At 38.2% G+C, this 26662-nt stretch overlaps 1 protein-coding gene across 5 annotated transcripts in view; it reads right to left on the reverse strand.

Moving 5' to 3' along the window:
- The window catches only part of topaz1 (testis and ovary specific PAZ domain containing 1), a 62242-nt gene that overhangs the window by 19160 nt on the left and 16420 nt on the right, over window positions 1-26662 (reverse strand). For all 5 annotated transcript variants that reach the window (XM_031903276.1, XM_031903275.1, XM_018094575.2 and 2 more), the window contains 9 exon segments: window positions 22282-22349; window positions 20188-20309; window positions 18390-18430; window positions 17575-17684; window positions 16901-16989; window positions 11509-11634; window positions 8357-8420; window positions 3062-3213; window positions 377-469 (listed from right to left, as the gene is read on the reverse strand). In XM_031903276.1, coding sequence (XP_031759136.1) covers window positions 377-469; window positions 3062-3213; window positions 8357-8420; window positions 11509-11634; window positions 16901-16989; window positions 17575-17684; window positions 18390-18430; window positions 20188-20309; window positions 22282-22349 — 865 coding nt within the window.

The raw sequence follows: 26662 nt of genomic DNA on the forward strand, positions 1-26662 counted from the left end.
CTGCTCGCTCCTCTCCCCCCGCCCTCCCAAAATATGTCCATAACTGCTTTAAAACTGTGCTATACCCAGCCCTTTTGCAAACTTCCGGCTTAGACTCTTCAGTATGTGGCTGGGGCCGCTGGCCCTGACAGACTTCAGTAACAGAGCAATAGCTACTTAAAGTGCAGTGCATATGCATAGGGTGGGCGGGGCTCTGCAATGTCAGAGGCAGTCTGTTCCTGCTCTGCTGGCTCCTCCCAATGAATATTATAACTGAATATGAACTTTATATAAAATGTCTCCTTTTACATAACTGCATTTCATCTTATGTTGTATACCTGGTACATTTCAATTAAAAAAATATAACAGAATAAATTATCTTAAATAAGAGCCATACCTTGCAGAATACATCCACTAAACTAGGTACAGCTGCTGTTAATCCCGTAGAGCCAATATTTTCAAATAACCTGATAAGCATTTCAGAGGAGGGCTGTAACAAGAGTCAATAATATGCAAATGTTATAACATCAGCTCTTAAGAAACAAGTGGATACATAGGGACATTGCTAAAATATACCAAATTTAGTTACTTATATATGCACATTAACCTTTGCATGTATAGTAGCAAAGCTGGGAATATAAAGATCTGTTTGCCTGTCCAATTCTGGTCCACCTCATACTGGGCCAGATCTCGCTCATAGCTTCGTAATTGTAGGTCTATGAAGACCCTTCTATTAAAAAAAAAAAAAAAAATGATCTCATCAACAGATCGATGCACCTCTTGGCAGACAGGGAGATTTTCTGCTAGATATTGGTCAGACAGGCTGTTAGGAAGGCCCCATACACAGGCCAACAACGAGCAGACTGGCCAGGCTGAGTTGGAAGCTTATATCAGTCTTAGTATGGCTAGTTTTAGATGATTCCATCTGTACTTTCTCTCTAAGAGCTCAGCCACAATAATAACTTTTGCAGGAATGACTTATAGTTTGTCAAAATTCATTATTTGGACAAATGTTCCTACATTTGTAGTGATCCCAATAATGTAAAACAGCTACAAGTAGTTGGGAAATCCACTGAAAAATAAAATAATCATAAAATTAATCAATGTTTACCTTTTTGTGCCACATTATTTTTCCTTCTCCCTTAGAAAACTTGACAGTGACACTCACTTGATTTATTACTCAATATATAAACTATTATGTACACTTATTATATTACAGGTATGGGTTCCCTTATCCAGAAACCCATTATCCAGAATTACACAAAGCCCATCTCCCATAGATTCCATTATGAGCAAATAATTCTAATATTTAAAAACTATTTCCTTTTTCTCTGTAATAATATAACAGTACCTTGTACTTGATCCCATCTAAGATATAATTAATCCTTATTGGAGGCAATACAAGCCTATTGGGTTTATTCGATAATTATGATTTTTAGCAGAAACATTATGGAGATCCAAATTACAGAAAGATCCCTTATTCGGAATACCCTAGGTCCCAAGAATTCTGGATAACAGGTCCCATACCTGTACTATTGGTGTGGATTCTGATTCTTTGTTTGCAGAATGTTAAGTGCTGCTCTTGAAGAGTTACTTGGGTCTGCTAGGATTAGTAACTTGACCTGGACATTTGGATACAGGGCTAGCTAACAGCCTTTAAAGGGGCGGTTCACCTTTAAGTTAAATTTTAGTATGTTATAGAAAGGCAGATTCTAAGCAACTTTTCCATTAGTCTTCATTATCTGCTTTTCATAGTTCTTGAATTGTTTGCCTCTTCTATTTGCTCTGTGAAGCTACACTTTAATTGTTATTGTCAATATTACTTATTTTTCTATTCTCATCATCTCCCATTCAGAAATCAGTTTTCATTCAAACTACACCCTGGTTTCTAAGGTAATTTGCATCCCAGCAACCAAATAGCTGCTGAAACTCCATGCTGGAGAGATGCTGAACAAAAACTGAAATACTTACAAAACTACAAATAAAAAAAGACCAATTGCAAATTGTCTCAGATTATTATTCTCTACATACTACTAAAAGTTAACTCAAAGGTAGACAACCTCTCTAAAGTCTCCCAGAGAGTTCCAGAGGTAGAAGTGACCTGATGAGCCCCAACAGCGTTTATATTCCTGCTGTGTTTGCCCCCTGACAGCGTGGTGTCAAACTCCAACTTGTCTGTTTGCCATGCAAAACAGGGAAAATGCTTAAGTGATAAGGAATAATGATCACAGAACATTCTAATGAGATAATCAGCAGAGAAACAGTGGGGAAGAAATAAGAGAAATATTGGCACAACAGGACTTATTTAAGCGAGATGAACCCTGCTATTTTATTAGTTGCAAACCATGTAATACTTCAGTGACACACCAAAGGGGCGTTCCCTTCCCTGTCGACCCCTAAAAATAGGGAGGCCCTAAATGTAAAAAGTAAACTCAATCAGCAGTTCAAAAACCAATACGTTACCCTTATACAAGCTGAATTGTTAATAAACTGTGTGACTATTTACACTAGTGATGTGACCCCCAGAGGGAAGAGTGGGATGGTGGTGTTTTGCAACACTAGGGCCTGAGGACCTGGATTTGCTACAGATTTGTTCACAGATTATGATTTTTACATTTTCCTCATATTTTAATATACTGATTAAAATTCTAATTCAGTACTTGGCCAACTCTTTTGAGGAAGATTCAGTAATTTGTGCATAGTTCTAGAAAATATGATTAAATTTGTTTTTTTTTTTTTTTGCTATGGACAACATATTAAAGCATGGTTGATAATACTCAGCTCATCCAAAAAATCAAATGATCAGATCATTTGATTTGACCACCTTAAAGGAAAAGTAAGGCGAAAATGAAAATATATTATAAGCTTCATCATACTGAAATAAATCAGTTACTTATTTCAGTATGGTGAAGCTTATATAAAATTTTCATTTTCACCATATCTCCCCTTTAATTATGGGTCCCATAAAGTAGGTCTGAATTTACGGCAAAAGAACATATACTCAAATGCAGGATCATTTCAAGTAGCTTGCAACTGACAGGGATTGAGAACGTTCATGTAATGACATCTGAAATTAACTTACCAATATTTTGACATTGGCACCAGTTTCCAACAACTGAAATACATCTCCCCACATCTGACGAACATACAAGGCACGGAGCATTTTGGTCAGCAGATTTGAGTCATAATGAACACCAGGCATATACATTCTGTAGTAGGCAGTAAATATCCAAACTGGTATATTATTAAAGAAAAAAGCCATTAATTTCTGTGGTATCTACAATGATAATATAATACAGCATTATAACAAAATACTAGAAATACATTCCTTTATTGTTTTATTTCTACATTTTTACTATTCTTTAAACTTCTCAGCTACCCATCAACCAAAGACATTCAACCTTTGGATCCTGCAGCTATTGATCAGTTTTATACAACAAAATACAACTGATTTCTTTGACCCTGCAGGCTGCATGCTTGATAATGCTAATGTATATTACTGTTAAATGGATAGTGTTTGTATTTAGTAATTGTTACTATGCCATCATCAGGGCCAGATATCTGAGGAATGGCATTTCTAATTTTTAAAAATTAAATGTATATATTGATTTAACTTTTATTAAAGAATTCTCCTATGTATATGAAAGTATACATATTTACATATATTCAACCTCTGGCAAAACCAGGCATTTATTTTATTAGCCTGTAAAAAAAAAAAGTAAAATGCTCTAAATGCATGTACACTCTTAATGAAACAAAAAACCTGCATCGTTTTTAGAAAGCATCATTTGTTTTTGTTAATACGTGTATGGGAACTGTTATGCAGAATACTCGGGACCCTGAGTTTTCCGAATAAGGAATCTTTCCATAATTTGGATCTCCATACCTTGAGTCAGCTAAAAATAATTTAAACATTAAATAAACCCAAAATAATTGTTTTGCCTCCAGAAAGGACTAATCACATCTTAGTTGGGATCAAATATGAGGTACTGTTTTATTATTACAGAGAAAAGGGAAATATTTTTTAAAAATGTGAATGATTTAATGATGATAGAATCTATGGAAGATAACCTTCCTGTAATTTGGAGGTTTCTAGACAACAGGTTTCCAGATAACAGATCCCCTACCTGTAATACCAGTAACCATTTTCTTAGGGCTTATTTGGGCAGATCATGAATACAACAAACCAGGTGTCCCCAGATGAGAACACAACCGGTAATAGCATATGCACTACAATAATAAAAACAATAAAAAGGAGAAGTACGTCTGCATCATATAAAAGGTTTTCACAAGAACACATCTTACTGGTCCATTAAGGCTGTGTGTGCAACCGAACAGAATCTATAACCTATAATCTATGGCAAAAAGGTCCTTTAAATACAGATATAGGACCAATTATCCAGAAAGCTTGGGACCTGGTATTTTATGAATAAGGGGTCGTTCTGTCATTTGGATTTCCATAATTTAAGCATGCTAATAGCTAATAGGGTTAGGAATATGGATTCATGCAGCTTGGTTGCCATCACCAAGCACTTTTGTATTACCACAGAGAAGGGAAATGTGTTTAAAATTAGATTTGCTTCAAAAGGGGTCTATGTAAGATGGCCTTAGCATACTTTGGAATCTTCTGTATAATGGGTTCCTGGATAATGGATCCTATAACTATCCTAGCAAAGTAGATTCTAAGGACCTCCTGCACTTGTGAGTTTGTGCTTTACTATTGGCTTTGACAGACTGTGAAAAGCATGTATATGACAAAAAATAATCCCCAATCAATAAGCCTCAGTAGGAGTATTTGTCAAAGAAAGACAGACAACTACTAAGTGTATGTTATTTTGGCCCTACCTCACATGCTACTGCCTGCCAAACCTAAATGTTAACCACACACACTACTATACCAACATACATATTTGTAATGTAATATATATATACTATATATATTATATATATTTTTTTTTCTTTCATTCCTTCACTGTATTGCTGATTTTCTGAGGGTAAACCCAAGTGTTCCCTTGCTGCCTGGGAGTCGAGGCTTAGAAGTCTTGCAATATTATCATATGGCCCTGTACCTGGAGAGCTGCTATTTCTAAAAGCCTGTATAATCAGTGGTAACACATGATAATGCAATAAATTTATGGGCATTCAAAGTTAAATTATCAAAAAACAAAAATCAAGCAAAAAACAAAATGAAAAAAAAGGGAGGGGGGTGGTAGGTATAGGTGGGAAGTCTCCAGACTTTCCAGATAGTGTCACAATTTTGTTCTGTGCAGCGGAGTTACCAGGCATTGCTGGCCTTTTTATTATGTAGGTTTCCAGCTGTCTGCAGAGTCTTTGTTATTCAGTCTAGGGGAGATAGGAGCCAGAAGGCTACAGCAGGTAGGGTTTGTCCCCAAAGAGTTGACCGTCAGCATTTTGTGGCACTTTGGACAGAATGTTGCTAGTCGACTCTAATAAGTAGCTGTTGTAGTGTTTGTTATGGTGTTTCTGGTAATATATGGTCTTTGTGGATGAGGTAATAACAGTCTAGTAGGAAAATGTGACACCCATCAGACATAAGGGAAGAAATAAAACAGAAGGAGAAAAAAAAATCCTTTACTTTTAGGTTAATGGGACTCTTGAGTGTTGCTGTATAAAAGGCCAGTTGGGCTGGAATAGCCTGCAGAGGTCCAGATTCGTAGAGTGGGGATTAAAGAAAAGCCCTGCCCCAGTGGCAGTAGAGGGGAGGTGGTTCCATTTCCTGTAGCTTCAACAGTAACAGTATCTGTCCTTTGGGTCTGGTATACAGTCCCCTTAGTGTTACCCATGCTCTATAAAGTGTATGCACTTAAACTCCTGAACTATGCAGTAGGAGCAGAATAACCAGGGATAACATACACAGCCTCAGAAAATGAGGTCAAAGGGATGGGAGTGGGCCCCTTGCATAGTGTCCCAGGTGGCCAAGTGCAGTTGCTGAGGGTGGTTTAGTTATGGTAAGTTTTGCAGGAGATTAACATTTTCCCCAGTCCAGGCACAAGCCTTAGTGCTAACATTTTAGGGTAAGAATGCTGGTATTGAAAACATTCCTCTCTGCAGAATCATTACTTTACCCTGCAAACCATGGTGTTTGGCTTGTAGTACGTTCAGCCCGCCAAGCTGAAAGGCTGCCACGTGGTGTTTCACCCATTTCAGATATGAAGTCAGAAGTGGCGCACCTATCTGTAAGGACAGCACAGCTCCTATTATGGGCGATGCATGGTGATGCAATGTGGTCTGAGATGTGCTGTATCGGTGTTACACCATGCAGGTCTGAACAAGTCTATGCCTCCTCAAAATGGCAGCCTGCGGGCTGCAATCCTTTCACTCAGGGGCAACAGTTCTCACAAGCCAGGTAACAGTAGTTGCACCAGACTAGGTTTCTGTTGGTATCTTGCACTCTGGATGGCGCAGATGAGGCAGTCTTTGCCCTTTCCCCAACCAAGTGAAGAGTTGGGGTGTATGCGAACTCCAGGAGTATAGCAAAGAGCCAGCACAACTTGAGGTGAGGTTTTGTGTGCAAGCTTATCTTCTTTTGTTACCTCACAACCGGAGGGAGATTTTTAGGCTTGACATTGGATGCCACTTGTATTTTTCTGGTAAGTAAGGAGGAGCTCTTGTAAAATGCAGGTTGCCTTGTTGGCTCTGCCCCAGATGTACCCTTTTAAAAATATTTTAGGAAATACTAACACATAATTTTTGAGATGAAAAAGTGTCAAAATATTATAGAACCCCCCCTTTTTTCTTTCATTAGACTAAAGAAAAAAAAAAAAATCTTTCTTTTTAATGAAATCCAAAATGTCCAAAAAAATGACAAAACAGTGTGTGTTCAGCTGGTGCCAGAAAAAAAATACAATACCTTTTGAGTGGTCAGACCAATTTTTACAAATTTCTGTAACAAATGTTTGTAAACAGTCCCTTAGCACTGGGTCCGGGTGTAAATAAAGGTTTTATGACCATGTACCAATTTTTTATTCATATTTTATCATTAAAGGGGTTTAAGTTTATGTTTAGCATGTTATAGAAAGTGCTATGTGGAGAAATCTTTACTTCTGACTTCATATCTTTTACATGGGCCCCAGCAGCCAAAACACTATTGCTCTGTAAGGCTACTATTACTATTTATCACTTAACCGTGTATAATAGTCTAGTCCAGTGCTATCCAACTGGCGGCCCGCGGGCCGCATGCGGCCCGTGACCCCCCTCTGTGTGGCCCCCCACCTGTCTGGCTGCTTTGATGGCTTGCCTTTGAGTAAGCATTAAATGGTATCAGTACTGAGATTAACTGGCCCCCTGCATGGTTCTCACCTCAGATTCAGGCTGTAATCCATCTGTATTGTTTAAAAATGTAATCCCCTGTGTTTTTCACACCTTTTAATACCTGCATTGTTCACCCCCTGCAGTGTTCACACCTCAGGCTCATACTGTAATCACTCACATTGTTCACTTCTTCACACCTCAGACATAGGTAATGTAGGCAGAGTATGGCACATACAGCCAGCATAGGGCAGGTAGAGTATGGCACACACAGGCAGCATAGGTCAGGGAGGGGATGGCACACACAGGAAGGGTAGGGCAGGCAGAGTATGGCACACACAGTCAGGGTAGGGCAGGCAGAGTATGGCACACACAGGCAGAGTATGGCACACAGAGGCAGCATAGGGAAGGCAGAGTATGGCACACACAGGCAGGGTAGGACAGGCAGAGTATGGCACACACAGACAGCATAGGACAGGAGAGTGCTGCCTGTGTGTGCCATACTCTGCTTGCCCTATGCTGCTTGTGGGAGGTGAACTTGCCAGGGGTTTGTTCTGGGAGTTTGTTAGCAGTTGGAAATAGCCATTAAATGGTCCCAAAGGTGTGTAATTATGTACTGGGGGTTGCTCTGCTATCCACAGTGGAGGAGGAGGCATATGGAATTTAAGGGTATATCTTAATATGACATAATTCTTTCACATATGAATGATGGTTGATATCCCCACAGTAAGGACCAAGCATTTGGGATTTTGCTGTGCTACCACCATTGTGATAAAATAGGTGTGGTTTCAAGTGGGTGTGGTTTCAAAAAGGGGAGTGGTCAAAACTGGCTTCTATTAGCGGCCCTCCACCAAGTACGCTAGAGAAATTTCGGCCCTCGGCACCGTAGAAGTTGGACAGCACTGGTCTAGTCCATTAAACCCACTTATTGGTTGCTAGGGTAAACTGACCCCTGACCCACTGACCAACAAGATATGAAATTGCAAACTGGAGGGCTGCTGAAAAAAATAAATAAAATGAAGAACAATAGTAAATTGACTCAGAACAACCTTTTTTGTATCCCCATACATGTTATTCATATGAATGTCGCATGAAATAAAATACATACCAGCACGTTTTAATAATGTTGTGTGATTTTCATTCACAAGTTTGTGAATCACCTCCATGCACACCTATAGATCAAGGAGAAATTATAAAATGAATTTGCATGCTGAAAGTGGCTAAACATATCTATTTTATGAAGAACACAGTGATATGAACAGTGGTGCTTGAAAGTTTTTTTTGGGATATTTTTTTTTCCCCAATAAAAACATGATTAAATACAATATTTTTTGTTTAACTAAGTTTTCTTCATCTACATCTGAAAATCAGATTTTGTTTTAGGTCACAATCATAAAAACATAGAAAGTTTTAAAGGGTTCACAAACTTTTTAAGCCCCACTGTAGGTGTTTATATTCATGAGGCTTTAACCCTTTAAAAGCCAGCAGTGTTTCATATTTGTTACTTGCCAGATTTTTTTTGAACATTTTGCGCTCTCTCATTTTAGGGGCCTGGGGAGGGGGTTTTAGTTTAGGTAGGAAAAATATGCATAGTTTTTTTCTGGAGAACCTGAGCTTTCAAGACCTGCCAGAGTTTTTGTGTTTTATAGCTCTAAATACAAAAAAAAAAGACAGAACTGGAATACGCCGACAAAGTTCTGCTGGGGGTCTTTGGAAATCTCTGGGTATCCAACTGTGATTAAAAGTATACTGTTGTTGTATAATTTTCTTCCCATTAACATGTACTTTAATGCCTTTATATTTTAGAATAGTACTACTGTTGTGCTATTTTCTGTAGGGATGCACCAAATTAGCACATGCTAATTAGGATCAGGCAGGGTTAAATGTCGGTGCGCACACAGCGAAAAAATTTTCACTCCCATTCTTCTCACGGACATTTAACCCTTCCAAATCCTAATTAGCATATACTAACTACAATCCAGTTCGGCCAGGACCGTAGATTTGCCCGAATCCAAACCCTGCTGAAAAAGGCCAAATACCGAACCAAATCCAGGATTTGGTGCATCCCTAATTTTCTGTAACAGCAGAGGTTTAGATCTAATATATTTATTTATTTCAAAGGACCCACATATCTTCAAGATTTTCTATAGAATCATGCTTACTACAGAGGATTACTTATGGTGGCATTTAGTATATTTATACTCGAGTACAGAATATGCAGAATCTTGGGGAGTTGTACTGCTTATGGCCCTATTCAGCTTGCAATGCTCAAAATTATAATTTTTTGGAATGGTATTTTTAGGTACCAAATGTGGCCTGCGGAAAGTGAAAATTAAGCTTTTGTCCAGAGGTACTGGCAGCTTCTTCAAGGCCAAACACACAAAAAAACACCATAACATAAGCCTTCTGTGTACAAACTTTTCCGTACCTTTTGATCTTGCCACACCATATACTAGAAGAACGGCATAGAAAAAAATGAAACCTGTAAACACAGGATCCAAAACACTGGCATTTTGTCTTTAATGTACATTCTATATTGACTGGCATGTAAAGGGTTAAGTGTCATTACAATATTAAAAATTAAAGCTAAAACGTGGAAAATTCATTAGTACTTAACTGCTCTACATCCCTAATGTCTTACACTCTCACAGCACCTCTCAAAATGCTTACTGCTCCTGCTACATTTGTCGCTCTCTACTTCACTCACAAAGAACAAACAAAAAAAACCTTGACCAATCATTTCATTTTACCAAAGGGTAGCTTTTAAAGGAACAGTTCAGTGTAAAAATGAAACTGGGTAAAATGGATACGTATCTGCAATATAGTTAGGCTGGAGTGGGCAGATGTCTAACATAATAGCCAGAACTCTACTGCCTGCTTTCAGCTCTCTAACCTTAGTTTGTCAGTGACTAACTGCTAACAGCTTAGAGAAGGAAGCAGTGTTCTGGCCATTATGTTAGACATCTGCTCACTCCAGCCTTTATAGATTACATTTTTGGCTAACTATATTGAAAACATTTTGGTTTGTTTTTTTTTGCTTAATCTATTTTCCCCATTTTTATACTCAACTGCTCCTTTCAAGATTTAGGGAAGGTTCAGATTTTGATCAACAGTTAGGTGTAATACATCGGTGTGGCCGGGGGCTTATTTTAAAATTTTCATTAATAGGCCCTTTTCAACAATTTGATCAAACTCTTTCTTGGTACAGGAAAATAATTTATCCTTAAAGGGGAACTCATAGCTCGGTCTCTAGGGAACTCATAGCTCGGAAATACAGCACCATGTACAACTCCACAAATTCTTCATTACTACATTATCAAGGTAAAAGTATATAGGAAGTTGTACTCTAACAACAACTTGGGGCACAAGGTAATGAATGTCTGCTATGTTTGTCTTCCTAGTACACTATGGAGTATTTTTTATTATACGGTGTAAAAAGTGGAGTAAAACATTACCAGTGATGTTTCTCATAGTAGCCAATCAGACCTTTGCTTTGGTTTCCAAATCTAATTGCTGATTGTTTGCTCGGGGCAACATCATCGGTAAAGCTTCATTCCACTTTTTACACCGCTTGATAAATATACCCCTATATGTAAGGAAATAAATGAATGATATTGTTTAAAAAAAAAAACATCCACTACTGCATATCTACATTCTTACAGGTGAACGAATTTCCCTTTAAGTTACAATGTGAGATTTAACTAATGTAGACGTTTTACTTTAAAGGGGTGCTTCACTTTTAGTATGATATAGAAAACATCAATTAGTCTACGTTATTTGTTTTTCATAGTTTTTGAATTATTTGCCTTCTTCTAAATCTTTGCAGCCTTCAAATGGGGGTCACTAACCCCAGCAGCCAAAAAAACTATTGTTCTGCGAGGCAGTTTAAATGTTAGTCACTTTACATTATTTTTTTTTTTTTTTTTATTTAGGTTCTCTCCTACTAATATATCAGCCTTTCAATCAAACCACACTCTGATCGCTAATGTAATTTGAATTCTAGCAACCCAATAGTTTCTGAAACTCCAAGCTGGAGAGCTGCTGAATAAAACTGAAATTCTTAAAAAAACTACAAATTAAAACTGAAGACCAATTGCAAATTGTCTCAGATTATTACTCTCTACATCATATTAAAAGTTAACTCAAAGGTAGACAGCCCCTTTAAGAAAATTAGGGTGACTAAAGCTCTAAAACTTATGAAATGTATAGCACAATTAATGTATCGAGCTACCCTTTTGCATAGTTTAAACAAGATATTACCTTTTCATCCCTTTGGAATGGTACGTGCTGGTACATACAATCTGGTTTAATGCATCCACGGAAAGTATTAAAAAAATATTTGCAGTATCTAATGGGCAAAAAGGTCTTCTGTATAGGTGTAAAATCCTGCAGAGAGAGAGAATATATTTTATCTAGTATCTTTATAGTCTTAGGCAGGATAGCTGGAGATGAAAGGTATCTGCCTTTTACAGCTCAGTAGCTTCTTACAGTCATCATATACAAGAAATGAATGGAAAAGAGCAGCTGGCACATGTCAACCAATAGAAGAGAGAAACTGGGGAACTCAGCTCAAAGCATTCCAGGATGTAATATACAGTATATGAATCTGGAAACTGAAGAGTACTTGTGTGAATCAGTTCATTCTGGAACCCTGATCTGCACTGTTGGCATTAGTATGTTATCATCTTGAACCACAAGAGGCATTTTGTGTTTAGCTTTACAAAAAAATAGATTACCATAATACCAAAGTTTTGATCCTAACAATGATCTTCATCTACAAATTACCCAGATGCATTTCTTCCTCCAAGTAATAATTGGTAATAATTATTAATGAGAGACTGAATGGACAAATGCAGATTTACTGCTTAAAGTGCAACTTTATTGCAACCCACAGGACATGTTTCGGGCATCACAGGCCCTTTTTCTTGAAAAAGGGCCTGTGATGCCCAAAACGTGTTGTGTGGGTTGCAATAAAGTTTCACTTTAAGCAGTAAATCTGCATGTGTCCATTCAGTCTCTCATTAATAATTATTATCAATAGGTTTCCCTGTCTCCTTCCCTACACTGCCTGCCCAAGCTGTCTGTGTGTGCCAAACACTGCCTGCCCTATGCTGCCTGTGGGAGGTGATCCTGGCGGGGGTTTGTTTTGGAAGTTTGTTATCATTTGAAATAATTGTTAGGGGGTCCCCTAAGGTGTGTATGCTTGGGCTTGCTGTGCTACCCACAGTTGAGGAGGTGGCAGATGGATTTAAGTATATGTCTTAATATGACATAAAGGAATACTGTCATGGGAAAATGTGTTTTTTTCAAAACACATCAGTTAATAGAGCTTCTCCAGCTGAATCATGCATTGAAATCCATTTTTCAAAAACACAAACAGCTATTTTTATATTTAATTTTGCAATTTCACATGGTGCCACAGCCATGTGACCTGTGCGCTGACAAACTTCAGTTAAACTTTACTGCTGAGCTGCAAGTTAGGGCTCTGGCACACGAGGGAGATAAGCTGGACCACGACAAATCTCCCTTGTTGCGGCCGTCTAATCTCCGCCGGTGGGATGTCATATTGGGGAGATTAGTCGCCCACAAGGGAGATTTGTCGTGGGCGACTAATCTCCCTCGTGTGCCAGAGCCCTTAGAGTGATATCACCCCGTTCCCAGCAGCCGATCAGCAGAACAATGGGAAGGTAGCAAGATAGCAGCAACCAGTAGATATCAGAATAGCACTCAGTAGTAAGAAATCCAAGTCCAGCTTGGGACTCCTCCAGTTACATAGGAGTAGGAGAAACAATAGGTTACCTGAAAGCAGTTCTAACGTGTAGCGCTGGCTGTTTCTGAAAAGCTCAGACTCAGGCACAATGCACGGAGATGGCTGCCTACACACCAATATTACAGCTAAAAAACATTTTTTTGGTTTAAGAATACAATTTTAAATGGTAGAGTGAATTATTTGCTATGTAAACAGTGTAATTTAGAAACAGAGTATACTATAAAAATCATGACAGTATCCCTTCAATTAACTTTTTTCACATATGAGTGATAGGTGATATTCCTGTAGTGAGCACCAACCATTTGTCTTTTTGGTGTGCTACCACCATTAATGTGGATAGACTCTTAAAAATGTTTGTGTTAACATTGGTATGGTCAATGTTCCCTGTAATTTCTTCTTGGCTGTGTACATAAAAAAATTTCATTTGTGTGCACTTTTTAAAACCGTGTACACACTTTAAAAAACTGGTGTGCGCAGTAGAAAATGATGTGTTTTCAGACAAAATTCTTTTTACACACCACAATTTACTGTGTGCACGTGCACAAGCTAAAGGTGGCGACACGCGGCGATTTTCGTTCTTTCGTGCGACCATCGAGTGGACCGATATCAGCAGCATCCTGCGATATCGGTCGCCTCACTGACTTGCCATACACGCACTGAATATCGTACAAAACGAGGTTTCGTACAATATTATCGGTGCGTGTATGACCAGCTTAACAGCTTAGAGGGAACAGTGGATGCAGTTTAAAGTTGGTGTGATTTAAAAAAGTCAAAACTGACTTCCATTATCGTCCCTCCACCACACAGGCCAGAAAAATTCCAGCCCTCGGTTCCACAGAAGCTGGAAAGCACTGTTAGAGTATTGGTCAATTGGTCTTCATTTAAAAAAAAAAAAAAAAAAAATAATTATTTGCCTTCCTCTTATGGCTTTTTTCCAACTTTTAAAGAGAGGCATCCAAAACACTTCGTGAAACAATTTTACTGTTACTATTTATTGCCTGTTTTCCTATTTAGGCCCTCTCATATTCAACGTCCAGACTTTCATACAAACCACTGGGGTAAAACATACAGTAACAACCAGAGAGCTGCCAAACAAAAAAAGCTAAATTATTAATGAATCACAAAAAATAAAGAGGACCAATTACAAATTGCCACAGAATATCACCTATCAATATCAATGTCTACAATATACTAACAAAGGGATATATTTATTTTTTTGTTACTCACCATTTAATCCTTTTTTCTTCAAAAGTCTGTGGGACCCAGGGACTATGGGTTATGGCATTCACCACCAGAAGGCAGGACACTGAAGGAAGACTCCTCCTCCCTGCTGCTATACCCCTTACTACTTCCTGCTCACTTTTTGTTTAACAGAGTGGTAATTTACAGCAATTTATTGAACCAGAATAACTATAATCGAGATGAAAACAATCCAGAGTAGACCTGCTTCCTGGGAGGGTGGTCCTGTGTCCCACAGATGTCAGAAGAGAAAGGGATTTAACGATGAGTAACACAAAATCCCCCTTTCTCTAATAGGTATCTGGGGACACAGGGACCAATGGGGCAAACCAAAGCAATCCAATTCACAAAAGAAAAAGCAAGGTTCAGCCTATTAAACAATCGCAGCCTGAAGAACCTTCCTGCCAAAATGGAGATTGGAAGCTGCAAAGACCTTGACATTTGAATTTTGTAAAGAAATGAATGTAAGACAAAGTCACACCTCTAAAAATTTTTCTGCAGTGGCTTGGTTCTGAAAAGGTCTGAAAGGATGCGCCTTGGGTGGTACACCATTCCCTGTAAATTTTCAAGACACGATCCTGGAAGAAACCGGCTTTTAAGCATCCATCCTTGCCTTCACTGCTTTCGGGGAAAATCGTTTACAGGGGAGAATTAGCACCTCAACAGCCATACCATTAAACTTATAAGTGTTGTGATTCATGTAACAGACAGTCCCTGAGAGAGAAGGTCTGACACCTTTGCAAGAGGCAAGGGGGCTGCCCTTATGAGGGTCACCAGATTGGTTAACAAGGCTCTCCCAGGCCAATGAGGAGCTGCAAGAATAATGGTCTTGAGAATCCTGGGGATTAGGGGCAACAGTGAAAACACGTATGCCAGATTTATGTTCCATGGTGCTGTCAGAGCGTTGACTGTTAAGCTAAGGGGTCGTGACATAAAATGAACTGCAATACCCTGTGGGTTTGACTGGAGGCCATGAGATCTACCTCTGGTAGATCCCACCTGTCTGCCATGTCCTTGAAAATCTCCGGTTTTAGAGACCAATTGCCTGGGTAGTTGTTGGAGTTGAGGATAAATATGACTGATGTGTCCTGTAGGGATAGGATGTGGCAGACTTCCCATCAGGGTTGAGCTGGTCTTGCCAGTGGACGTGAACTAGACACACCACTCTTATCTCCAGGATACAGAGAGTGAAGACTCTGACATGGAGCACACTCCCTGTGTCATTGTTGTTGCAGAGGACAGCTCCCTAGCTGCGAAGGCTGACATTAGTAATCAGGAGACGCCACTGCAGTTCTGATAAGAACCTAACGTTGGACCTGACCCTCTAGCCATGAAAGCTGGCGTCAGTAGGGGCTATTGTGGTTCAGTTAAGGACCTGACACTCCAGCCATAAAGGCTGGCATCTGAACCCCAGGAGATGTGGGGTTGAACCACTAAGACCAAGTTTGTACTGGGAGTAGAACTAACCCCCGAGAAAGAGGTGCAGTTCCACTGGTCTAGAATATTTCACTAGAGATCCAGGAGATGGCAACTGGGCAGACGGGACCACATCTTTGGCAGATGCCATGGAGCCTAACACCTGCATGGCGAGTCTGACTGTGGCATGTTCGCAGTAGTTGGTATGCAAATTATTGGATCCTTGCTTCCTTGTCCGATGGAAGGAAAATACCCTGGGCTCTGGTGTCGAACAACATTCTAAAAAAAGGGCAAGCAATGCTTCACGTGAGCTAAGGCTTTCCAGCATTTATTATCCAACTCAGGCTGGATAGAATGGTCGTCCTGGTGGTAGATGCTATATCCTATGTGTCCCACAGACACCTGTTAAAAAAAATTCATTTAAATGTGAACTACCCATTAAATAAGGCAGTATAAAGTTTTGTTCAACATGATTTCTATGAATAGGGCTTGTGTTAATTATGTTTTTTATTTTCTTACACTAAATAGGGCACTAAATGCCTAAGGCTAACGTCACATTTGAAATCTAAAATCTTGAAAGGCTGCTCTCTTTATATCATATAAGGTCAGAAACTTTTGTATTGTAATTCTTAAAACTACCCAACCAAACAAAAGTATTAAGAATAAACAAAACTAATTTGATATCAATGTCTTATATGTGACATGATCATGAAACCCTGAGCTGCCATTGCTAAGAGGAAGCATAACAAAGAACAAGATGAAAAAAAAATCAGTGATTAAAAAACATTTACCCACCCAGAGCTGCAAAATTAAAAAATAATAATGGATATTAGTTTGAACATTAATCACCTGTTTCCAACCAGGTAAAATAATGGGTTGGGCTCCCCTCCTATGAATTTTAGCCAACCTAACCAACTTTTTTCTCTCTACAACCTTGTGATAAAACATATTCAAATACAACTTAAATATTCACCATATCTCAAACATTTATAAAATACTTACTGAAAAGTTCAGATAGCACAATATTCATGCATGTTGCTCAATGATTGTTAATAACAAGTCCTTTTGAGGATGAATTACGATGCTACACAGGATCCTTTTTAAATCTTAATTTATCTGATGGTATTAAACAGTGCAAGAATAATGCCTCAACAGAAACTAGAGCTGTTGAAATAAATACTATTTTCCATAATTTGTCCTGCTGCAATTATAATTTGATACACTTACGTAAAAGAGATTATCAATATTCCTCTGTTCTTTCTGATCCAAAGTAATCACATCCGTCAATCCCATGCATTTTCCAGAGTATCTGAAATCTAAGTAAAGATGTGAAAAAGTCTACTACATCACTTAAAGCAAACACCAATATGTATTCCTAAAACATGAATGCATGATGACAAACCTAGGGGCATTTTAGTACTTAGTACCTAGAGAATACTACCACAGTCCTCCCAGATAATGGGAGACTCTACTTATCATCACTTTCATTTTAAAGAATCATTAAGGTGCTTGAAATTCTCCAATTCCACTCGAGCCTAAAAATGACTATTGCACAAATCTGATGCAAAGGAAAATAATAACGGATTATAAGAAGCACAAAGCTTGTTAAAAAAAAAAAGGATGACTAATTACAGACTCTTGAAATGCAAAAAAAAAAAAAATGTAAAAAATAAAGGAATGTAAACAGTAGTATCCAAGGGCTCAGTTTCTACCAGACTCCCTTTCAATTTAAAATATCCCAAATTAATTATGAGCTAAAAAAAAAGTTTAACACAATATAATTTTTTTTAAAATAAAAAATATTTATACGTTTTGTGTTCATAATATTACTGGAAAATATATTTCTATGTAGACAATGTAAGTTTGATTGCCAGCTGCTGGCCAGGAAACTCTAGTATTACCATTCATCCAATGCATAGGCTTATAGGTATGTGAGGGATCTCTTCTCCAACGACGGCTATTGGAATGAGAGGACCCCGGAGAAGTATCCTTGGACAAGGACTCTTCAAAACTGAGAGTAAAAATAAAATACACAAAATAAATAGTCCTCTTTTTATCTACCTGAAAAGTATGCAAATGTTACAGCAGAACTGTGAGTTGGACAAAATATTTTAAGATACTGTTTAACCATTAAGCACGGTCATTTTTGGTATTAGGTGTGGTCTGTGGCTTTGATGGTGATACTGTTTGTTATACTACAGTAATTACTATAGTCCTATTTCAGAGAACGAATAATACGAATGGCTTAATTTCTGCATCCTGACTAAATGCTTTCAAGACTTTTATAAAAACATTGGACACTTTTTGTTTTCCAAAAGATTTTGCCATTTCTCAAAATGGATATTAGCTAGTAAAAAGACAGTTAGCAACACAAGTTAGCTGGAAGTAAGATCCGTGGAAACATAAAGATATGGTTGGAATCTGCAGAGTGCACAGATTTGTCTATGAGTGGGTAAGTTATAGAAAAGCAACAAATGAATCAAGCCTTGTGCCAGAGAAAGGGTTGTGGTAGCAAAAAAATGAACACTATGGTAAGCGACGAGAGGAAAGCTAGGACAAGGTTACACAAGGCAGAGAAACAAGATTTGGAGAAGCAGTGGTTGCAAAATGGACTGAAAGTTTACATATTAATTTCCAAGTTAACAAACAGTGAGCATAAAGATAAATAATAGTTCATCAACAGGAACATTTGAACTAGGTTTATTTTAAAACCAACCTGCTTCCGCTTTCAGATGAATTCTTTTCAGCATATTTAATCTGAAGAATATAAAATGAGAATTATTTGCAACCTCATTAAAATGTATGCTCAAAATTTACGTTAAATGGTTTGGTAAATACAGAGATAAACTTTTGTAATACCGTTGCTTCTTCTTTTGAACCAGCCACCAATACTTGTACCATTAGAAATTGGTCTAACAATAAGTTAGACCAATAACAGTTTACATTTTCTGTTTCTCTGTTTTCATCCACCAATGTATCTCCTCTGAAAACAATGGTCCCAACACTTTTTTTTTTCTTTTACTATTTTTATATTTAAAAATGTTTTTTAGTTTTTTACTTTTTGCTTAAAATGCCCTCAATTTTAGCTTGTCTGCTTGCTCCTGGTCTCCTTCACCTAAAAAAATTTCAGCTAACACGGCTAACTTAAATGCTTAAAATTGGATGTGTTAGTTTGTGAATGACAGTTACATTTGGGGGGCTCCTTCCTAGCAGATGTATTAGTGCTAACTCAAATAACTGATTCAGGCACAAACAATCTAACACAATATATGACTTTGGCACAAATTCTGCATGTAGAGACACAGATTTTCTGGTGATTTTAATAAATCTAATACCTCTTGTAGGCAGGGAGATAACATAATTTCTAACTGATTATATTTAGAACATTTCTTATTTTAGTATGATGAAGGTTATATAAAATTTTCATTTTCAGAATAGTTCCTTTTTAAGATGTTATCACTTTATCTTAGTTACTTCTCTTGCGGCCCTATCACACGGGGCTCTTCAACGCCCAGTGGGAAATCTCCCAGTATCTGCACGAAACCTGCCTCTTTGCATTAGCTGGAATCTCTACATCTTAGACATATTACATGCAGAAATCCTAGAGAAGCATTTTTAAGCAATCTTCACCCATAGCGTTAGCTATCCCAGCTAGGCTGTGCTACATTAAGGGGCCTATTCATTAAAGTCCGAATGCAAAAAATTTGTATTTTTTTCTACGTTTTAGAACTGTGCGTATTTTCCACAATATTTTCGTTAATTTCCGCAACCTTTTCATGCTTTGTGTCAATTTGTGCGACAAAATCATATTTTTCGCAACGACAATAAAGTTTCGTTATTCATTCAAGCTTCGGTATCATGACTTTCCTTTGGCCAAGTTGGAGCTGCAGAGTGCCACTGAGTTCTATGGGAAGCTTCCAAAATCATGCACTGAAGAATCAAAGTCAGAAAGGTGTTTGCGGCGTTTACAATCGTTCGGATCCAAAAATTTCGGATCGCACGACTATATTTTCGTACGACCACGATATGATTTTTTGCACAATTACCACACATCAGAAATTATCGTATTTAACAAAAATTCTTTGCAATCGTACTTTTTAAGATCCCAAATTCGGACTTTGATAAATCAGCCTCTAAGGGCTCTGGCACATGGGAGATTAGTCGCCCGCGCAAAACTCCCTGTTCGCGGGCGACTAATCTCCCCGAGTTGCCTACCCCTGCCATCCCACCGGCGAACATTTCAGGAAATCGCCCCGCCGCGTCTGCCATCCCGGCGGCGACTTACATGTTCGCCGGTGGGATGGCAGGGGTAGGCAACTCGGGGAGATTAGTCGCCCGCGAACAGGGAGTTTTACGTGGGCGACTAATCTCCTCGTGTGCCAGAGCCCTAAATGTATAAGATTAGAGGAACATTCCCCAAGCATTTTCTTTACTTGCACATCTTGGTGGTCAACTACAGGAATTTCTTAAGAAAAAGCAACAAGAATATCCTACACAGAGTTCTATGACATTACCTCTTTATCTGTGTCAAGATCTCTGAACGCCTCAAAATCAAACTGTCCACCATCATAAAAATCTTCACTGTTCTTTTCCAAAGTGTTATGTATGATGAGAGGATCATCATTAACTTCTAGATCTGAAAAGTATACACATTTTTGTTGATACATAAATCTACATGTTTAAACACTACAACTAGTTGCAAGAACTTTTTGTAAATATTTACTAATAGTGCTCACTGGGTCAAATTCAACCACTCTCGTCATGATTCTAGTGCCAAAATGAAAAATATCTCTGCATGTTTAAACTTCTAGACTAACCAGTTTTCATTTTAAGTGTGTTATGTGATGCAGCAACAGGTCACCAACAGCATCCAAAAGAGGGAGCTGTGCCAAATAGCATACAATAAAATAACCCTAAAGGTGGCCATACACGCACCGATAATATCGTACGAAACCTCGTTTCGTACGATATTCGGTGCGTGTATGGTATGTCGGCGAGTTGACCGATATCGCAGGAACCTGCTGATATCGGCCGACTTGCCGATCGGACCAGTTGGAAAATTTTGATCGGGCGCCTTAGAAGGCGTCTGATCAAAATCTCCCTTCAGAGCTGAATCGGCAGAAGGAGGTAGAAATCCTATTGTTTCTACCTCCTTACCTGCCGATTCAGCCCTGAATGGTGTGTGGCATATCTGACAATGTTTCGTGCGACCGATGGTCGCACGAAACATCGTCAGATCGCCACGTGTATGGCCACCTTAAGGATAATAATGCATGCAGTACTTTGGCCAGGTTGAGAGTCATGTTTTTGACTGCAAGACACCCCCAACACCGTAAACATTTGAACTAAAAAAGAAATATCTGTAGAAATCATGAGTATGAATAAATGTCCTCCTTTGGCTCAGCTTAACAAAACAGGTATCAGACCCCTCATCCGGAAACCCATTATCCAGAAAGTTCCAAATACCGGAAAGTCCATCTCCTACAGAATCCATTTTAATCAAATAATTCACATTTTTAAAAAATATTCCCCTTTTCTCTGTAATAAAACAGTGCCTTGTACTTTATCGCAACTAAGATATAATTACTCCTTACTGGAGGCAAAACAATCCTATTTGGGTTTATTTAACGTTTAAATGATTTTTTAAGTAGACTTAAGGTAGGAGATCCAAATTACAGAAAGATCCTTTATCTGGAAAACCCACAGGTCCTAAGCATTCTAGATAACAGGTCCGATACCTGAACTGTCACTTCAATAATTTTAAACTAGGTTGTACTAATGAACACATTGTAATTTTATTCTATACAAGCTAAATATATGGTACATTTTTTATGTTAGTCCAAAATGAGCTACTGTGTAGGTCTCCGATATATGGAATGTTGCCTTTAGTCAGACATGAGGGCCTGTACCTAGCTTTGGCAAAGTAACTTCCTAAGTAAACAAGATCAGCTTAGAACATTGTATAGGTACAGGTATGGGACCTGTAATCAAGAATGCTCAGGACATGGGGTTTTCCGGATAAGGGATCTTTCCGTAATTTGGATCTCCACAATTTAAGTCTGCTAAAAATCTTTTCAATACTGAATAAACCCAAACGGCTTGTTTTGCCTCCAATAAGGAATAATTATAACTTAGTTGGGATCAAGTACAAATACTGTTTTATAATTAGAGAAAAAGGAAATCATTTTTAAAAATTAGATTTGCTTATAATGGAGTCTATGGGAGATGGCCTTTCTGTAATTCGGAACTTTCTGGATAATGGGTTTCCAGATAAGGGATCCTATACCTGTAATATGTTTCATCCCTTACTAATAAGGGCTGCTAAGTAGTTCTCACTTACCATTAAAAACCAAGTTACACATTTAACCCTTTGCTACAGTGAACTCCCTGGTAGCTGTTTTTTGTGATTTTGGGGCACATAGATTGACACTAGCATAGCGGAGAGAGGCTTCTCTAACAAGGTAGGGCAAATGCATATGCTGTTGCAAAGTTCTGCAATGTAATGTAACTTCCTGCCAATATACTTTGGCAAAATTTCACAGTTTTGCAAATTTTTTGGTAAAACAACAAAAGAAAACAGCTATACATGATAATGTTTCGGTTCTTACCAGTGATTACTTTTGCAAAATATGTACTTCTCTCTTCTACATTTTCCTCAGGGCTGGCATCATTTGTGCTGCAAAGTTATAAAATAGACAATTACCTATCTGAGAAAAGATGAAAACTACTACTACATGTATCTCTATAAATGCCTTTTATGTCAACTACTATTTTTTTAGTAGTGTAAATGTATATATTAAAGCTATATTTAATTGATGCTGAACACTTAATATTTACCCAATTGATTAGCCTGCAGGCTGGTCAACTATTGTATGATATCTGGGTATCCAGTACTTGCAGGATATATGGATGTAATTTATTAGATAACTACTCCACAGTACGATATTAAGTTAAAAAAATATATGAAAGTATGGGACACTTTTATAAATACTACATAATATCCAAACTCACATCCCTAAGCCCTTCTGCCAAAATCTTTACTAAATCCTCTTGCCTTACATATGAAACAACTGGCCCCCAGATCAGCCTGGACGAAATGGTGTGCTCCCCTCACAGAAGATGGCCAAGATATACCTCAGATTCACTGTCTACAGTGGTGTTTTGGCCATGAACCCTATAACCCAAATATGCAACTCCAGGCGATGATACTTGCCTCCTTGGAATGGCTACGAAACTTCCTGTACTAGCACTCCAAAGATACAGTTCCACTTCCAACAACTCTCACCACCCCATACAAAGCTCGGTCCATAGCACTCATACTGTTTAAGCATCCATCACCCTTGCTCACGACCAACTTACCGCTCTGGGGTAATATGTAGCTACCGCACCTCATATCACTTTATTTTCTGGCCCTGCCATAATATTAAATATTTAGCAGACCCTAGGGAACACTCAGCCTTCCCCACGTACACACACAGATTCAAGAGAAAGTTTAAAAACCTGTCCTGCCCTTTTACAAATTCTTACAGGCACTATCCTATCCTAGAGAGCCAATTTACTACCCTTGCTACTTAATATTCTCTTACAATGGAACAAATTATCCCTTCCCACATCCCAACTAAACAGACTTTATTGTCTATAAAAAAAACTTGCTTTTAACAGGCCCCAAACCCTTTCATTGTACAAAAGGAATTGTGGACTCCCAAATACCAGAGCTCACTCAAAATGATCGGGAAGAGGCAACAGATGCTATGTAAAAGCATCGCATCTCATCTCCACCAAAGAAGACTTATTCAATACAAAACCTTTCATCATCTTTACATAACACCACAATGGTTACACCAGATGGCTCATATCTCAACAGATCACATTTCCAAGTTCTGGACAGCAGTAACTAATTACCTCTCAACTAATTTAACTTTTTTTACTGTAACTGCTCTTGCAACCAGCTTGTTAGGAGTCCTGGACAGTATCATTTTTATCCTTTTTAGACTGTTTTAAACAGAATCATTTCTGTCCCCTTTATAAACTTACATACAGAACAAGGGCCACACCTACTAAATTTGAGAAAGTCTGGGGTCCCTGGTATGAGATGGAGGGCAACTGAAGTGTACCATACCCATGCAGTTTTCTTGTCTCCCAAGCGGAAAAAATACGAAATCAAAATATGAATGTACATTAAAAACTACCTTTATGGCCATGGGTTTTTTTGTTTTGCTTTTGTAAGTAATTGTTACTTGAAGTTCCTAAACCTGACGGTTTTGCCAACCTGACTGTCCCTTCTCAGCCTGTCAGTTACAGCTTCTAATGCTAACAAACAATGTTCAACAAATATTGCAAACTCCTGACAGAGGAAACCTTTTATAAACTTTTAAAACGCCTAAGGCTTTAAAGGACATGTAAACCCCACAAACAAAAATGTAATCAGTGAACAGCCTCTTTGAAATCTTTCAACACACTGGTTATCCAGAGGTTAATAGTAAGGCTGCAGCATCCCCTTAATCACTTAGATTTCCTTCTTCTCCTGTAACCCACTCGCCCCCCCCTCAGGAATTTGCTTTGATTCCTGGCTTGTGGGCATGCTCAGTTGTTCTAAACTCAGATTACTAAACACGCCCTTCAGTCTAGCAGCCAGTGAAGAGATGGCATTGCTGGTTCCCATAGAAACTCAGCTCTAGCTGTTTGCTTCAATTTTTTCTCCTGATCTCAGCTTTACCATTACAGTGGTCAAACAAAGCAGAACTTTTATGAAAGATATCGGTTTTGCCTGTATTCTTGTTGAAATGTATGCTGAATAAGGGTCTGTTTGTGTATTCTGTTTGCAGACTTAAATGTAAATGATTATGTGTCAGAGGAAAATGGCCAATGGCTTTAGGAAAATGTGATGGTGCTGGCAAGCAGAGGGGATATATGCAGTACAAATGATGCCATTTGGGTGGGGGGAGACGTGCCCAACTGATATACATTGTAGGCAAATGTAGGCTTTACATGTCCTTCAAAGGTGTGTTCAAAATTCACTGACCTGAAACATGCACCCAGAAGGGCCTTTTTCCTATTATTAGGGAATCAAGTGTACTGTAAGTACAGCATTATTACTCTACCCAAAACAAATGCATTTGGACAGAAAAGTATAAGTGACATGACAAAGCTGCAGAATTTTCACTGCTCTTACAATGCATTTGGCATCCTTCCCCAAACAGTTACCATTATGTGAGTGTACATGGATGTGTATGACACAATGTGAAGTGGTTCACCTTAAAATTAACTTTTAGTAGGTTGTAGAATGGTCAGTTCTTAGCAACTTTTCATATGGTCTTCATTTTTTATCTAGTATAGTTTCTGAATTATTAGTCTTTCCTCTTGTCACCTTTCAAATGCAGGTCACTGACCCCAGCAGCCAAAAAACCATTGCTTGGTTACGCATCAATTTTATTGTTATTGTTAATTTTTATTCTTTATCTTTTATTAGGCCCTCCCCTTTTCACACCCCAGTCTCTCACTGAAACCATTGCTGGTTGCTAGGGTAATTTGGACCCCAGCAACCAGATAACTGCTGAAATTCCAAACTGAAGAGTTGCTGCACAAAAAATCTAAATAGTCCCAAAACCATAAACTGCAAATTGTCAGACTATCACTCCTTACATTATACTAAAAATTAAATCTAAGGTGTACAACCCCTTTTCCAACAACGAATCTCCAATTTTTACAGTTAAAGGACATGTAAGCGCTAATTTAACTTACACTAGATATATGAAGAGTGCCTTTCCACCATCACCTTAATCTCATCCCCTGTCCAGCACCGCTGCATTATTACAGACTGCATAAAAAGTTTCTCCCGGTGGCCAAGTGGGTGAACAAATGAGAATGGATGCCAAGTGATTAAGAGGATGCTGAAGACTTATTGTCAACTTTCAAATTACCACGTGTCAGGTATTTACAGAGTGCAATTAAAATTTTATGATGGGGGTTTACATGACCATCAATATCCTCTCTTAACTACAATGTGACATTATTAGTAAAGACAGCTCAAGGTAAGACTATGGCCAGATGAGGCAGGGAATGACCAGTACCAAGGCAAGAACTGTCACTTGGCCTTATTTAAGTTAGGTGTTTGTATCTATTTACCAAATAAACCTGGCATCCATGGGTCACCTTCAATGATCCCTCTCATTTTCCGGTTTGCACAAAAATGTGGGTGGGTTGTAACAAAATACAAAATGTGATTTCATAGAATTCTGTGTGCACACCAACATTTATTGTGTGCTCTGCACAGCTTAGATTGAACATTGGTCACATTACCATTCTAAGTTTTTGCAGAACATTACAGAAAATAAAGAGATATAATCACTGGGGTGTGCCAAACTGTTGTTTACTTCCTACCACTTCCTTCTTCATAAAATGCACCAGATGCATAACATGGCACTCCCCAGCAATTGTACATTTTTCACCTTTAAATACACTTGTGTGTTCTGCAAACATGGGGCACTGCATAAGTAAATAAATCTATAGCATGCAAATTTTGGCTGAATTTGGTTGAAAATGTTCAAGATAATTTTAATTAATTTTTGAAAACGTAGAAGACCTAAAATTATTTGTAGTGTGTTATTTCTGTGTACAAAAATATTTCACCATATTAAATTAAAGTATATTATGCTTTCTAAAGGCATATGGTTTTGTGGTAGCATTGTATAATTAGAGCTTAACACAGGGCACCTTGATCAGAATTTGTGGGTCAGACTTTATCTGACACAAAATATTGGATAAGTGTATACTCCATACAAAACTTTTTCTCAGATTTCTTTATTGCACATGTGCCCCCCTACAACTGGCACAGGGACAACTTGGAGAACAAAAAAAGTGGAATTGCAGCACTCAGCAAACAGCACGCTGGACTGGTGCATTTTTCACAGCTTAGTAGTGAAGGAACCAAAACACCAAAAAATGAAAGCGTGTATTAAAGTAATTAAAATATAACAAACTTGCTCTACA

Source organism: Xenopus tropicalis, chromosome 6, assembly GCF_000004195.4.
Source record: "Xenopus tropicalis strain Nigerian chromosome 6, UCB_Xtro_10.0, whole genome shotgun sequence".
NCBI lineage: Eukaryota > Metazoa > Chordata > Amphibia > Anura > Pipidae > Xenopus > Xenopus tropicalis.